At 43.8% G+C, this 16722-nt stretch overlaps 1 protein-coding gene across 4 annotated transcripts in view; it reads right to left on the bottom strand.

Moving 5' to 3' along the window:
• Positions 1 to 16722, bottom strand: part of AAK1 (AP2 associated kinase 1) — a 167368-nt gene that overhangs the window by 74429 nt on the left and 76217 nt on the right. For all 4 annotated transcript variants that reach the window (XM_024738184.1, XM_024738185.1, XM_024738186.1 and 1 more), the window contains exons 4-5: positions 7468 to 7576; positions 5621 to 5763 (exon numbers count right to left, since the gene is read on the bottom strand). In XM_024738184.1, coding sequence (XP_024593952.1) covers positions 5621 to 5763; positions 7468 to 7576 — 252 coding nt within the window. The remainder of the gene's footprint in view (positions 1 to 5620; positions 5764 to 7467; positions 7577 to 16722) is intronic.

Here is a 16722-nt window from a genome sequence, read left to right as displayed (position 1 = left end):
AACTGAAAACATGGGACCGGACATATTATGGGCTAGCACTGTTATGAATGAGGAGACGAGATAATGCTGGGCCTTGGAGGAAGTGCAGGACTTAGATAAGTGGAACTAGGAACAGGAAGGCACAGGGGCAGGATGATATAAACAACAATGGTATCAGCAACTAACAGAGCTTAATATAGGCTCAACCCTGCCCCATGTACACTTCTACCTACAGTATTGAACGAAATTCTTACACAGCCTCACTGTCCCTCTTAACACACGAGAGAACAGAGTCCAGTTACCTAACACGTCTGAGGTCACAAGGCTGCGAGGGTGGGATTCGGGCTCAGGCTGCCACACCGCTGGGACTTCACCCTCCCCTGTTGCACTAATGTGAGAGAAAGAAAACAATGAGGGCAGGTACCATCGTCCACCTGTGAGATGACCAGGGCCGAGAGGGATTCAAAGAGCTCAGGAAGGTCGAGAACCAACTGGCTCTTCATACACCAGCTTCTGGAAGCTTCAGAGAATCTGCACGGTGACTCCGTTTTTGGCCAAGCCCTTCAGGAAGTCAGCCTGACGCTGGTTACCATCACTTACAACCGCCCACCTTTCAGCTCATTGAGAGTTTAACATTGCTGACCTTATTCCCAACCTGTCAGCCTAAGAGCGTTACTAAAGTCGTCACTCCCAAATTCTGCTCACAGCTTTAGCTAAGAGGTCTGGAAAGCCACGTCCTCCTGACCTCTTCATCTTGACAATATTCCAAGCAGATACGGCATCCAGGCATTTTAGCCACAGAGTTTAATTTTTTACCACTGGAAATTGTGGAGGATTAGATGCATGCAGGTTTTCCAACCTGTGGCTCCAAAAACAGGACAAGAATCTTCATCCTATTCTACTTCATGAGATCTACATCTCCTTTCTGACAACTGAGGAGACATTCAGGACTTTTTCAATCTAGAATGTACTTATTAAGTCTTAACCCTTTCTTCCTCTTTCTTAAATGTTAGGACAAACATCATGGTAAAATACAGCAAAACCAAACAAACAGAAACCAAACTGAGAGTAAACAACCTTGGCCTTTGTTCTGGTTTGATCACTGAAATCACTGTTCAGGCCACGGCCTTTCTGGGCAGAGGCTTCGCCGTTGGTAAAAAGAAAGGGCTGCCTAACGTGACTGTCCCAGGTCTACAACACCCCATGATCTGCAGGAATGACCTCTATCATTCTTCAGAGAGACGGCAATTAAACAATGGGGGAAATAATGAAAATGTTAAAACTATGTACTGGAGGAGAGACTTTCAATAAAGACCAGAACTTCTGTCGTGGTTATTTTTAGAACATAAGCTGCTTAAGGACAGGGACCGCTTTCAGCTTATTTCCCCTCTGGAACTTGCAAGAAAGACCACACACGTGGTAGGCAGGGCAAGAGGGTCCTTTCTCAGGTCTGCGTGTGACCAAGCTGGCTGCTGCAGAGGGTGACACTGGCTCAACACGGGGCCCTACAGCTGGCCTGGCCTGTGCTCCCTCCTGTGCCCCACAGACGACTCCCGAGGCGCCTGGTCGCCAAGGGAGACCTCGCTCACAGGGGAGCAACCGGGAGACCAGCCACCAGCACGTTCTCTGGCCAAGAGGACAACAAAGGACTTCTTGGCTGTGGCTACTGCTAGGACTGTGCTGGCTGGTTCCAGCCATGACAGGGAGCGCAGAGCGGCCAAGGCCCTGTGACGCAATGACAGAGCCAGGGCAAACAGGAAGCACAGGGGGACTTTTCACGCCTGCCTAGGAAGTTGGCAGTGCAGCAGGCGATGTGACTGCCCACCAAGCACACAGTAGTAGAAGTCAACAGGATCTAACATGCTAACAAAAGCCTCCAGATGGCAATGAGCGTAAGACTTGGGGAATTTGGGAAAGCTTCAGCAAAACAACCGGGAGTCAACGACGAAAATCAACAGCAACAGGACTCCTCTAGAACAATCACAATCAAGGCCTCCTTCCAGGGGCCCCTATTTACACTCCTTATTTCCAAGGTCAAGGAGAAAGGGAAACAAAGTCTCCTGAACCACTACTGGCGAACCAGCAGCACACCCGATGGTCTTCAATACTGACTGAACACAACTACTGTGCGCCCAGCCCTGGGTGATGGAGGGGCAAAGGGCAGGGGCTGAGGAAGAGCGTGGCAGCCACTCGCTTGTTCCCCAGCCTTACCCTGAGATTCCAGTTTGCTCCGAGTTCCTCTGCTGAGACATCTCACAGGCTGTTCAGAGCAGTGAAAGAAGAGTCTAGGCTCTGGCTGCTTGAGACCAACCCCCGACCGTGTCCCCAGGCAAGACACTGAGCTCTGTGCCTCAGGTTCCCATCATGGGTGACGCTTCTCCACCACCTCACAGCAGCACTAATAAGCTGGGAATGGGTAAACTGGGCAGGTGCTATTTACAGGTATGAAATGATTATCATTTAGGCCTCGTTTAATCCAACAAATGTTGACGAAAGTTACAATAAAGGAAGATTTTGTTTACCATGGGAGTAGCACTCTCTAAAAGGATGCTCAACGGCCCTCTTGGTCTCTTCCCTTGCTCTCACCTCCCTGGGTGCCCGCTCAGGACTTTCTAGGCCAAGGATGCGCCTGCACGCTGACATGCACGCTCCCCTTTAGCCTCACCCTGACACTAACAAGGCTGGCGTTGTTGTCTCCACCTTACAGACGAGGAAGCTGAGGCTCTGAGGCTAAGTGATAAGAGGAGCAACCAAGGAGCCTGAGGGGCCCGGAGAACACGCTGCACAGGGGTCATGGGAAGAGACAGTCACAGAGGAGGCAAATGCCATAGGCAGGAGAACGAGACAGGGAGAGCAACGTGCCCTGCGCGTCTGGCAACGTGAAGGGCGCTCCTCACTCACAGAGCTTACGATTCAGTCGGTACAAGTTACTGTGCTATACAATCTGAGTTCCAATATGAAATCGAACCCCATCTGAGCCGGGGGGAGGATGGGGTTCTGGAGAAACCTGAGCTCATACGGGTCACAGAAGCAGTGCTGGTGCAGCTGGGCCACACTTCTCCCCTTTTTCTTTGCCCCTCATGAACTCTTCTCCAAGGCAGGTGGCAGGGAGAAAGGTCAGGTCCTAAAATGTTGGTACCACTGCCTATTTTGAAATACATGCTAACATGCCCAAGAATTTCACTCATGGTTAAGGCAACCAGAAATAAACTGTCAAAACCTGAAACTAATACAACATTGTAAATCAACTATATTTCAATAAAAAAAATAAAGTGTCATTATATTCTTAGAGCAGTGGCCTGCAATCACCCTAGCCTGGTCTGTAACTGGCCAGGTACCAAGCCCTTACCTATCTCCTCATCTTCAAATGCCTTCTTGTTCCCTTCTCTCGGCAGTTCTCGGGCTCTGCTCTCTGCCTGAAATGCCTTTCATCCTCTCTGTGTCCACCTATATCCCACCAGTCCTTCAAAATCCGACTTTTCCAGAAGGCTCCAATCACCACTGCCAGATCCCACTATCTGACCACATATTAAGCCACTTGAATCTCTTCCACTCATCACTTTGTTCTATAAAGTTTTGTATTTCACTTATTTAGGTTTCAATTCCAAATCTTTCATTTATATTCTCTCACCAATCCTTTAACGTGATGAGCATAGGAACCACGTTGTGTCGGCACTGTCCCCACAGAACTATGTACTTGTATGATGTGAGGCTCGTAATATTCACTGAGATGTATCCTCCTCGCTCCACTCAGAAAAGGGGCTGACTGTGCGCAGAGGCACACTGGAGAAGGCTGTCTAAGGCTGTTGGAGCCTTCACACTCACTAGGGTGGGAAAATAAAACAGGACAATGACAAGTGTTAGGTTAGTGTGAAGAAATCGGAAACCGCATATGTTGCTGGTGGGATGTAAAATAAGGCAGCCAGTTTGGAAAACGGTGTGGCAGTTCCTCAAAAAATTAGAGTTACCGTATGACCCAGCGATTCCACTCCTAAGTATGTACCCAAGCGAACTGAAAACATATGCCCACATGAAAACTAGCATATGAATGTTCATAGTAGCCTTATTCATAACAGCCAAAGTAGAAACAATTCAAACGTCCACCAACTGCTGAATAAACAAAATGTGATATATCCACAAAATGGAATGTTATAACAAAAAGGAATGAAGTACTGATATACGCTACAACATAGATGAACCCTGAAAACACTATGCTTGTGAAAGAGGTCACATACTATACAAGCCCATTTAGATGAAATGTCCAGAATAAGCAACAGAAAGTAGATTAGTGGTTGCCAGGGGCTGGGACAAGGGGAGAATGAGGAGTGACCCCTAATGAATACAGGATTTTTGGGGGGGATGATGAAATTTTCTGGAATTAGACAGTGGTTATGGTTGCACAGCCTTGTAAATATACTAAAATCCACCAAATTGTATATTTTAAAAGAGTGAATTTTATGGTATCTTAATTAAAGAAACAAACAAACAAACTAAAAAACACCCTCAGAACAGAAATGCTAGTATGTAGCTATGACCCTCAAACTTTAGAATATACAAAAACCACCTGGGGTGCCTAAGATAAAAACTCCTGGGCTTCCCTGGTACCATCACAAAAATTATAGCCCAAAAGATTCAGCGGGGAACCCAGTAGCCTGCATTTAACAAGCACACTAGGGGACAGTGATGCAAATATTAGCCGTGAAGCATGTTTCTCGAAACATAAGTATAATGAAAAGAAACTGTAACTTAGAATCAGAAGAGCTGGATTCAAATTCTGGTACTGCTTCTTCCTAGTTATATGACCTTAGTCAAATCACATAACCTCTCAGCTCCTGAGTTTCCCCAAACATAAAATGCAAAGAAGAGGGCTTCCCTGGTGGCGCAGTGGTTGAGAGTCCGCCTGCCGATGCAGGGGACGCGGGTTCGTGCCCCAGTCCGGGAAGATCCCACATGCCGCGGAGCAGCTGGGCCCGTGAGCCATGGCCGCTGAGCCTGCGCGTCTGGAGCCTGTGCTCCGCAATGGGAGAGGCCAGAGGCCCGCGTATCGCAAAAAAAAAAAAAAAAATGCAAAGAAGAATGTCTCCCTCCCAAGAGACAGTGCACATAAAGTGTCTAACAGAATACCTGGCACATTGTCAGTGCTCCAGAGATGCTAGTGAATCCTAACTGGGTGCCAGTTCCATTCAACGAACATTGTCAAGTGACTACAGTACGAAAGGCCCAGTGCAAGGGGATGGTAATTAGTAGGACAAATTTTTAAAATCACCAATTAATGGATTTTACAAAGTATGAAATAGACTTTAAAGATCAAGCACCACTGTTTATAAATTTCAAATTAGCATATTACTTTTTCTGACCCTGGAAAAGTGAATTTGGGAGTTTATCAGGAAAAACAAAAAAGATGTGTTCAGGCATTTGACGATTATAAAGAATTTCTGAAAGCTACTTAATAAAATGGAGAGCTATATTGTACTGTACTGTTCTGCTATTTTTTTCTTTGTACTTTCTCTCCCCAAGCAGAATGTAAGCTTAGAATCTGGTACCATGCCTTACGCTTTTCTCACATCCCCATAACATCTACCCCATTCCTGGGGCAGACAGAAAATACTCCATAAGAATGCACTTAATGGTGATCTGTTACCTTCAGGTCACGGTGGATAATAGGAGTTTTGCACTGATGCAGGCGGGCAACAGCTTCACAGGTGTCACAAAATATCTGGAGTACTTCGTTCTCTGTAAAACCTGTTTGCAGGCGCTGGTTCATCAGGTTGACCACCTGGCCTCCTGAGAGGGGTGCAGAGCAGAGGAAAGGTTATTAACATTCAGACCCATCACTTATCCACGAGAATGAAAGGCTGTCCTCAGAGGAGCAACCTGGACTCAGCCCATCACTGGCTGAGCCACGACTAAACCCCGGTATCTTGATTCCCAGCCTTAGACTTGTTTTCTATGGCGTCAAAACAGTTTCTTCATTATATAAAGCAGCCCAGATGTGAGCTGCCCTCATTCTGTCTTCAAGATTAGTAGCAGAACTGACAACATGGTCCTGGCTCTAGTTGCCTGGTTATACTGTCCCTGTTGTGCATTGGACGAGGCCACAGGTTCAATCTGCTGTATCTTTCAGTAAGAATCAGATTGCACAATAGACCGCGGGTGGAGGAAGAAGGCAGTTTGACAGTCTGTATTTTAGAAACAGCTTGGTCTCTCTGGCTTTACTGCTTGCTGCCTGGTCTGCAGAAATGCTACACCAACATTTAATCTCTAGGACCGAAAGACTGACGACCTCGCTTAGAAAATTATCCAGCTCCCTGGACTCTCCTACTGCCTCGTCTCTAAACATTTTACATCCAAAAAGGAAGAGGAGGAGGAGACAAACTGTCAAGTTCAAATGTGGTAGTATTTTTTTTTTTTTTTTGCGGTACGCGGGCCTCTCACTGCTGCGGCCTCTCCCGTTGCGGAGCACAGGCTCCGGATGCACAGGCTCAGCGGCCATGGCTCACGGGCCCAGCCGCTCCACGGCATGTGGGGTCTTCCCGGACCGGGTCACGAACCCACGTCCCCTGCATTGGCAGGCCGACTCTCAACCACTGCACCACCAGGGAAGCCCCGAAATGTGGTAGTATTTTACAAAATCAGGTTAGCAGCTGTTACCGCGAAGGCTGAAACTATCTTTAACATCACATTTTAAGCATTACTAACATATTTAATTTATGGACAGTATCTGTAAAGGCAAGGAACGTGTTAGTGGAACTGAGGGTGCTTACAAAACTGGGCACCAAACAGTGAGACAATGACCCAAGAATGTAAGTGACAGCTGCTGAGACCAAAAAAGCCAAACCTCCGAACAATAGCTGTATGAAATGCAGTCAACTCCGAAGAAATTCATGCTACAGCCTGGGTTTCCCAAGATAAATACTGCTTGAAACTCTGAGCTTTCAACTACTTGACTCTACTGTTAATGGCAGCAACATTTGAATGTAGCCTTCCTGGCAATCACAGATCTCCAGCAAGAAGAGCAGGGTCATTTCCATTAGACGAAAAGGATTCTTTGACCCCCTAATGCAAGGATGGTGGTGTGGGTGGAGAAGAGAACACACGAGTGAGGGAAGCTGGACTGTCCCCTTAGTCTGTCTGGAGTTGGGTCTTTATCATGTGCCTTCATCATTTGTTTTAAAGCATCACAAGAACATATTCATTCTCATTCTCATACATTCGCATTCATATACAAGCACCAAACCTTCCCAAACCTAACAAAAGTAGAGTTTTGTATTATCTACCACTCCGAATTATTTGGGCCACAACTCGCCGTTGTAAGGATAACCAAGAAGTGACAGAAGGCTCTGTGTCTTTTAGCCTCTTCGTTTTCCAATCTTTAAAACCGGAACAACATATGTTAGGGTACGGTGCACGTTAACTGAAATGACCCCACACCCTTGACAATCAAAGTGCTAGAGAAATGACAGCGTAACGTATGGCGCATCTACTTACCCCTGCAGAAGTCCATCAGAATGAGCACTTCCCACACGTCACCGCTACTCACATTGTTGATACTGGAGTCAATGTAACCCACGATGTTCTTGTGCCCCGACAGGTCCCTCTGTAAAGAAGAGTTGAGAAATAAATTATCCGTTACAGACACCGGTAGAGATAGAACGAGCCAGGCTTTTCCATTAGCCCAGATAACTTAAATACACAGAGACAACACGAACAGTGAAGAGAGACAAGACTAAGGGGCAGGGTCAAGAGCAGGTTCCCGCTGGTCTATGAGATTCACGGTCAGCTCTTCAATAACAATTCTGCAACCCTTCTAAACCATAACGCTCTCCTGAACTAAATTCTAGAACCAAATGCACACACGGTGCCTACTTGCTCACGGCATCAGCGCTCCATATAAACCAGAAGCAAAGACTCCCATCTCCGGAAACACTGCAGAGGGGCTAACAGGAGAGCGACAGCATGAACTATTTAAATATGTGAATTTTTAATTCAGAAAAATGAAACTGATTTTTTTCCTGGTTGTAGGAACACAAGTGAACTCAACTTGACTTTTAAACTATTCGTACTGTTTTTCTCCCTCTAGGAAATATATGAAAAGAATAACTGCTTTTTAAAGTTTTGAAGGGACTACAATGGCATCCAGACCTAAGCATTTTGCTCACAATTAAGTCTTTCAAGCCAACCAACTGGGATATAAGATGTGTTATGTTTCCAGCTCTCCAGTTGGAACTGCATCTCTCAGAGCTGCTTGTGGAATTAATTTTCCAACAAATACTTATTGAGCACCTCCCATGTGTCAGGACCCATTTAGACACTGGAAGCTGCCTCATCCCTCAGTCTGGTTATTTCAACATCCATTGAGGCAAATCTTTGTAATGATGATGTTCAAAATCTAAGGTCATTAGTGAGCAAAAACCAAGCAAGTTGGGCAATGGGATTTATGCACAAAGTAAGGTTTTATTTTATTTTTTAAATACATTTATTTATTTATTTTTGGCTGCGTTTGGCTTTGTTGCTGCGCGTGGGCTTTCTCTAGTTGGGGCGAGCAGGGGCTACTCTTCGTTGCGGTGCATGGGCTTCTCACTGCGGTGGCTTCTCTTGTTGCAGAGCACTGGCTCTAGGCGCGCGGGCTTCAGTAGCTGTAGCACGTGGGCTCAGTAGTTGCAGCACGTGGGCCCTAGAGTACGTGGGCTCAGTAGTTGTGGCACACGGGCTCAGTTGCTCCACGGCAGGTGGGATCTTCCCAGACCAGGCCTCGAACCCGTGTCCCCTGCATTGGCAGGCGGATTCTCAACCACTGCGTCACCAGGGAAGTCCCAAGGTTTTATTTTTTAACTAGTTTTAATAAATTGTTTTACTTTGTTTAATAAAAGAAATGGGAGGACGGAGTTGGGAAACGTGGTTCTGTAAGAGTCAGCACACAAATGCGGCAACTTGAGCCACCACCACACTAACTGGAGACTCAGTGTTCAAAGTGATACGGATACGGTCTCTTTTAATCTCAAAGTACATACCCAAACAAGAGGAAGCCTCAGAGTATCAAACCAACACACCTGAACTCTGAGCATCCAAGTTAAAATTCCTTAGAACTTTCCTCTGAGTGAAGGATTAAGAATGACTGTTGTCTCAGAAAGGTAGACCAAAGGTAAAGACGTGATTGCTTCTACTGGCGACTGGGAAGTCGCTGGAGATCTAGGCAAGAACAGTTTTGTAAAAGGAATAAAGTGAAGTAAGAACAGAGCTGGACTTGCGAAGAATGGGAGTGGAATACGCAGAGCCAGTGGCTACGGGAGATTCTTTCAGGACATTTTGAGCTTAAAAGAGGAGAAGCACTGAGGGAAAGAAGTTTTAGGATGGGAGAGGATTGAGCACTGGAGAGTGAAAGGAGCCAGGGCAAAAAGGTGCTTTAAGATACAGGAGAGGATGAGGATAACTGAGCGAACCAAGTCCTGCAGGTAGAGAAGGGAAGGAATTAGGAGCACTGTTAAAGGGACTGATCTTTCAAAGACATTTCTTTCCTGGCAAGCAGGAAGGAAATAAGGATGGACATGCATATTGGTTTAAGGCTGGGGGGAAAAAAAGGGAATTTGAGGAAGTTCAGATCTATTGTTCTGTTTTTGGTAGAGTACAAGATCATCTTCAAAGTGTTAGGGAATGAGAAAGAAGCTTGATGAGAGAAATAAAAGGCTTAGAGCAACTGTTTTGGATAACAGACAAGGGAGATGATGAGGCAGAAAAGCAGCCTCTAGAATTCAAGTTTCTCTAAACAGAAAGTGATTTCAGGGCTCATGTTTTAGAGGACTATCCTTCTGCTTTTCAGTCTTATCAGCTCTTCTAGAATGTTTCCGTTCACACAGTCGTAGAAGTAGGAGGAAGTGGAGAGAATTTCTTTGAAACCAAAATGCAGCAGCAGATCATGTCCTCCAAATGTCCACAAGAAGGAATGAAAGGCTAATGTTTCTACATTTAGCTGTTTGAAAAAGAATCAGCAATGTTGCCTCTGAGTTTGTCTCATCCCAAGAGGAATAAATAAGAATCTGGAAGGAAAATAAGAAGCAACTGATAGAGCCAAGAGGAGGTCAAGAGCTATTAGAGGACCCAAACTGGATAATTAACATCTGCAGATGGCATCCTAGAACACTCTGCCAAGATGCTGGTTGATCAGTCCACGCCCAAATTCCTGTTCATTGTGTCTTCTGCAGAGATCCTGAGATATGTCCAAGCAGAAAAGACCGCCTCTTTGGAGGGAGACGATGGCATTTTACTTTTAACAACTTGATGACACAGCAACGTCTCTGATTTTAGGATGCCACTGGTTTAGAACTGATAGAGAAGATCTGTTTGAATGGCTGTGAAATGTAGAAAAGGTCAAGAGAAAATCTTACTACAAGCTGAGATAGACTCACATTCATGGGCAGTGTGACAGCACTTCTCAGCAGCAACATACCGAAGGATGTCCAAGCTTTCCCTGGCTTTAGTTAAAAGACCAGCCCCAGGCTTACAGAACAGAATGAATGGACGTAGAGGTCTGGGATGGAACCCGCATAGAGGCACCTGAGTTACTACCGGTTTACTCAGGAAAAGGCAGGATATAAGGAAGATGCTCTGATGCCCTCGGCTACAAGTATTATTTGGAGAATTGAGATAAAAGTCTACATGATGAGTATAAGTCAAACTCTGATTTTCAGGGGAGTGGGGAATGTTCAGTTAAACTATGGATTAGATCAGTTTATATTACATTAAATCATGGAAGCAGTGATAAGTCTAAAGACTTGTATTGTCATTTTAAACTTTATTTTAAAATTAACATTAAACCACATGGATAAACATGTTATTAGAAGACCTGCTTTACTGAATAGATATTTAACGTGTTTGTAGTTAGCTTATTAACTTTCATAGTCAAATGCTTGAAGTGATGAAAAACTTTTTTCACAAACACATACAAAAAGTACCATTTGAAAATGAGGCCTTCTACCCAGATTCTATAGATGACCACACATTTCAAGTTTATCTGTGGTCCTAATTAATGGTGCTTGTGGCACAGAACAGTATTCTATCCCGAGCTTCAAAATTCCTGCAGCAGGAAATTCCTACCTAAGAATCTTAAAGACTTATAAGAAAGCAGAGGACTCAATTCCTAAGTACATCTATAAAAGCCTTTATATTTATGTTCAAGAAAACAAAGAAGATAGCGTTCTAAGTAGCACATCAATAATGTCACTCACCTTAAAATAGTAAAATGAGTTATAGTATGTAACTAATTTTCTTATGTATCTTTTGCTCAGGTCACCCTTCCTTGGAACGTCAGCATGACAAATTCCTGCAAATTCCTGATGCTGACAGTGTCTGCATTTGCATACAGTAAGCTTCCAAAGAGGTATATTTACCTGTTTTGACCCTCCGAATAGTCGATGGTTTCTGAGTTTATGACTCGGCACTATTGTTGCCAACTTCTAGAATCACACTATGATTCCACAGACACTTTTACCCAAAGTGCAGCTTCTTATTAACTTAAGGATGAAGGAAAGCAGTTCTAAGGCCTGGAATTAGTTTCTCTCTCCCAAAGTTGCTTTGTAGAAGTCTTTGGCCTTACTATTCCCCACCTGCCTTCTCTAAAATTGCCTAAATTTTAGGAAAATTTCCTTTGTAACTCTCCTTTGTAAGTCTACATTTCCTCTGTAACTCTTTATAATTCACAAACAAACAAAAACGATATCAAGTCCAGTGCAGTAGTGAAGAGAAACGCTTTGAGATCTGGACTGGCCCTGGAGTTCTACCGAAGGCAACGTATCTGGGCCCCTTATGGGTTTCTGTTACATAAGTCCCAGATATAATCCTGCCTACAATCACATTTATTCTCCCTTTTCTAAGTCTTACTCATTAATTAATCCTCTACTTACTGAACAGATCTTTAAAGTCATTTAGAGTCTGATTCTAGAGGCATGTTGCTCAAACTTTAATAAGCATTGAATCACCTAGGGATTCTGTTTAAAAACAGATTCTAATCTAGTAGCTCTGGGATAGAGCCTGGGGTACTCCTGGGCAGTGGCAGTTAACGTACCAAAGATTTAGAGGAGTGCTACTCAAAATGTGTTCCACAAACATTTTCTAGGTAGAAGCCAGTCCACAAGGAAATAAGGAGCTTACTCCGGGATGTAAATCAATCAGGTCACTAAGATGACTTTTTCCTTTTCCTAGTGAGACTTTACCTATGGGGGAAGTAGTTCATTGACTTACATTCTGGCACAAGATCTTTAGTGTAGCACCTGTACATTTATAGCCAATTGATTTTTGACAAGGGTGCCAAGACAATTCAATGAGGAAGAGAAGAGTCTTTTCAAAAAATGGTGCTGGGACAACTGGATATCTATATGCAAAAGAATGAAGTTGGATTCCTACCTCACATCACAAACTGAAATTAACTCAAAATGGAACCGAGCAGAACCCTGTAGGCCCCACCAACTACAAAACTGAGCAGTTAATGAGTAGGACAACAGAGTCACAGAGTCCGTGTCTGATGCACATTCCTGAGTTGTTTACAGATACTACAACTGCCACCAGAGGAACAAAGCTAACTGCATGATAACCAGACCGTAGCCATGACATAAGCTGTACCATCTTGAGCAGTACTGAATCTGCGGCTAGCACACTTCCGAGAACTGGCCTCAAAGAGAATGGGATTAACGTTACTGCTCATAATAATCTATATCTCTGTGGGCATCAAAATAATTGTAGCTTGTTCTGCCTGTAATATGTAAGCGGCCAACTAAAATTGTCAGCAAAGAGATGCTACAGACCCACGTTGACATCTTCCACTCTGAGAATATGGCACCCTATGTCAGCATGAAGAAGTTACAGAAGATAGACCTTCACCCCTAATCCCATAGAAATGGAATGATGTTAGACAGTGGGGATTTGAAAGCAGCTCTTTTGCCCGTTTCCTGTTTGTCCATTTCTGTTCCCCTCCAACCTTGAAAGAACCTAATTAACCTGTTGATTCTTTTCCTAGATAAAAAGAAGTAAGAATGAAGAATTAAGTAAAGAATGACCAGCTCTTTACCCCCAACAGTCCCCTTAGCAATCCTGCAGGCAGATCATATGGGCAAGATAACATCTGAAGAGAGAGTCAGCCAGCCTGCATGCAATGGAGAATGATGCAGAATCCAACCTCCTGCCTCGATGATTCACTGAGATTCTTCCCCTCACCATTTTCTCTTTAAAAACCCTCATGGGGACTTCCCTGGTGGCGCAGTGGTTAAGAATCCACCTGCCAGTGCAGGGGACACGGGTTCGAGCCCTGGACCGGGAAGATCCCACATGCTGTGGAGCAACTAAGCCCACGTGCCACAACTTCTGAGCCTGTGCTCTAGAGTCCGCGAGCCACAACTACTGAGCCTGCGTGTTGCAACTACTGAAGCCCACGTGCCTAGAGCCCATGCTCCGCAACAAAAGAAGCCACCGCAATGAGAAGCCCATGCACCGCAATGAAGAGTAGCCCCCGCTCACTGCAACAAGAGAAAGCCCGCGCTCAGCAACAAAGACCCAACGCAGCCAAAAAAAAAAACTGCCATGGCTGAGCAGAATCTTCGGAGTTGCCCTCGGGACATGAGTCCACCTTCTCCCCAGATTGCTGCCCTTTTCTGATTAAAGCACCTTCCCTTTCTATTGACACTTGCCTCTTGATTATTGGCTTTTGAGCAGTGAGCAGCTGAACTTGAGTTCAGTAACAAAAATGGACCACAAATCTAAAAACTCCTCAAAGAAAACACATATGCAAATCTTCATGATGTTGGATTAGGCAATGGTTCTTAGATATGACACCTAAAGCACAAGCAGTCGAAGAAAAAATAAACTTCACTTCATCAAAATTAAAAACTTCTGTGCTTCAAAGGACACTATCAAGAAAGTGAAAAGAAACTGCAAAGAATGATCTGCAAATCATACATCTGATAAGAATCCAGTATCCATGGGAATTCCCTGGAGGTCCAGTGGTTAGGATTCCGTGCTTCCACTGCAGGGGGCATGGGTTCGATCCCTGGTCAGGGAACCAAAATCCCACAAGCCACGTGGCATGGCCAAAAAAAAAAAGAATCCAACGTCCAGTCTATATAAAGAACTCTTAAAACTCAACAATAAAAAGACAACCCAATGTAAAAATTGGTAAAGGATCAGAATAGACATTTTTCCAAAGAGCATATGATAAACACATGGAAAGATGCTCAACACCATTAATCACCAGGAAAATGCAAATCAAAACCATAATGAGATTATCACTTCATAACCACTGGAATGGCTATAATCAAAAAAATAAACAATAAAAAATGTCAGCAAGTATACAGATTGGAACCTTCATACACTGCTGGTAGAAATGTAAATAGTGCAGCTTCTATAGAAAATAGTTCGGCATTTTCTCAAAAAGTAGTTACCATCTTACCTTGCAATTTCACCCCTAAATATATACCCAAGAGAAATGAAACATTATGTTCACAGAAGCTTGTACACAGATGTCTATAACAGCATTATTCATAGTAGCCAAAGAGTGAAAAAAAAACCCCAAATGTCCATGAGGATAAACAAAATGCGGTATATCCAGACAATGGAACATTATGCAGCCATGAAAAGGAATAAGTACTCATACATGCTACAACATGGATAAACCTCGAAAATATTATGTTAAGTGAAAGATGTCAGACACAAGAGCTTACTGTATGAGCCCATTTATAAGAGATGTCCAGAACAGGCAACAGAAAGCAGATTAATGGTTGCCAGGGACTGGGGCAAGGGAGAAGGGGGAGTGACTGCTAATGGGTGTGAGGTTTCATTTTGGGGTGATGAAAGAAATATTCTGGAATTTGATAAATGATGATGGGTGGATGACCTTGTGAATAAAAAAAAATCACTGAATTATGTTTAAATTATATTTATATTTAAAAGGATGAACCTTATCTCAATTTATGAAGAAAAGTAGTAAGACAAGCTGGGGGGAAAATAACATAAACAAACACACAAGGGGGAAAAAGAAAAAGAAAACAAGATCCTTTGAGTAGCACTGATCTAGAACAGCCAGGCAGCCCATGGTGAGTCCCTGCTATAGCCTTTTGACAAGAAGTTTGCTTAGATTAATGTCATTCCCTTGGGCCCTCAGCCCATCTGCAGGCAGCCCTTTCTGTTGATCTCCTTTCCATCCAGCTAAAAACTTCCACCTCCTGATTCTAGACTGCCCTCTTCAGAAAAAAATAAGCCTAGTCTATTTTTTCACTTTCCAAACAACTGAAATATTATTATTTAGACTCTAAGTTCTTTCTTCTCTCTAAACATACCCACTTTCTTTGACATGGTTTTTAGTCACACCACCATTCTGGTTGCTCCCACGTTTAAACGCTTTGCTTTGTCGATGTCCTTTTTGTAAGAATGGCCCCAGAGAATGAATGAAATACTCTAGGCCCGGTCTGACTCCTGCAAAGTAGATCAGCACTATCACCCTCTATTAATTCAGCTAAAAATTACATTCTTTCTTCTTTTGGCAGCCACATCATACTACACACTCATATCAAGTTAACTGACCAATAAAATGCTTAAGTCTTTTTCTACTTGTGCTGCTTTTAATCTCTACCTTCCCAGAACTGTGCTTGTAAAGTTGATTAGAAGAAAATAAAAATCCAAGCGTGTGACCTTACCTTGCTATTTCGTCTCATTAGAATCAGTCCATTGCTCTAATTTTAAGGATCATTTTGGATCCTGATTCTATCATCCAATGCAGTTGTTATACCTTCCAACTTTATATTATGCACATAAGAGATAAATGTGTCTTCTATTTCTTTAACCAAGTTGCTTATTAAATGTAAAATAACATAAAGTTAACAGTAAGCGGCAGTGCTTTTTTCTTAGAAAGTTCCCTCCAAATTAAAGGCAATTCATTGATCAGAAACCATTATAAACAGTAGCAATTATACCTAGCATCCAGCCTAGACTCTCCATCTTGCTCACAGATCTCTGGTGAGTGCCCTTACCCAAATGATACAGTCCATAGTCACTGGATCTACAGTCCACAGTCACTGGATCTATGGCACTCCCCTGAGCTCCCTATCCACAAACCTGCCCAAGAGAGGACATGATGTTGATAGGACATGGCTTGTTCCTACTCAACCTGAAGTCTCTTTGGATCCCTGCTCACTCATCTAAGTGACTATAAAACAGCTTAAAATTTAATTAAAAAAATAAGTAACATATTAACATTCAAAAAGCAAAACATAGTAGACAAGTATTTTCAACTCCAGTCCTCATCACCTATAGGGAACCCTCCCTCTTTCTTCCCCTTCTGCCTTTCCTCTTTCTCTCTCTCATCCTGCCAATGCTTCTTCAAGCAAATTCAAATAATATGTATTATATACACATAACTCTTACAATCTCTGAGAGGTAGGGCTGGGGTTATGGCCTCTATTTGACAGAAGTCTGAGCCTAGCACGGGTTAAAAACATTGCACAGGGACTTCTGATTAAAAATAGTAGCAAATTGTTTTTAAAAAGTAAGTCGAGGGCTTCCCTGGTGGCACAGTGGTTCAGAGTCCGCCTGCCGATGCAGGGGACACGGGTTCGTGCCCCGGTCTGGGAAGATCCCACATGCTGCGGAGCCGCTGGGCCCGTGAGCCATGGCCGCTGAGCCTGTGCGTCCGGAGTCTGTGCTCCGCAACGGGAGAGGCCACAACAGTGAGAGGCCCGCGTACCGCAAAAAAAAAAAAAAAAAAAA

This window comes from Neophocaena asiaeorientalis, unplaced genomic scaffold, assembly GCF_003031525.2.
Source record: "Neophocaena asiaeorientalis asiaeorientalis breed wild unplaced genomic scaffold, Neophocaena_asiaeorientalis_V1.1 scaffold756, whole genome shotgun sequence".
In the NCBI taxonomy this organism is placed as follows: domain Eukaryota; kingdom Metazoa; phylum Chordata; class Mammalia; order Artiodactyla; family Phocoenidae; genus Neophocaena; species Neophocaena asiaeorientalis.
Note: the sequence above shows the minus strand (reverse complement) of the source record. Positions and strands in the feature narration are given on the sequence as shown.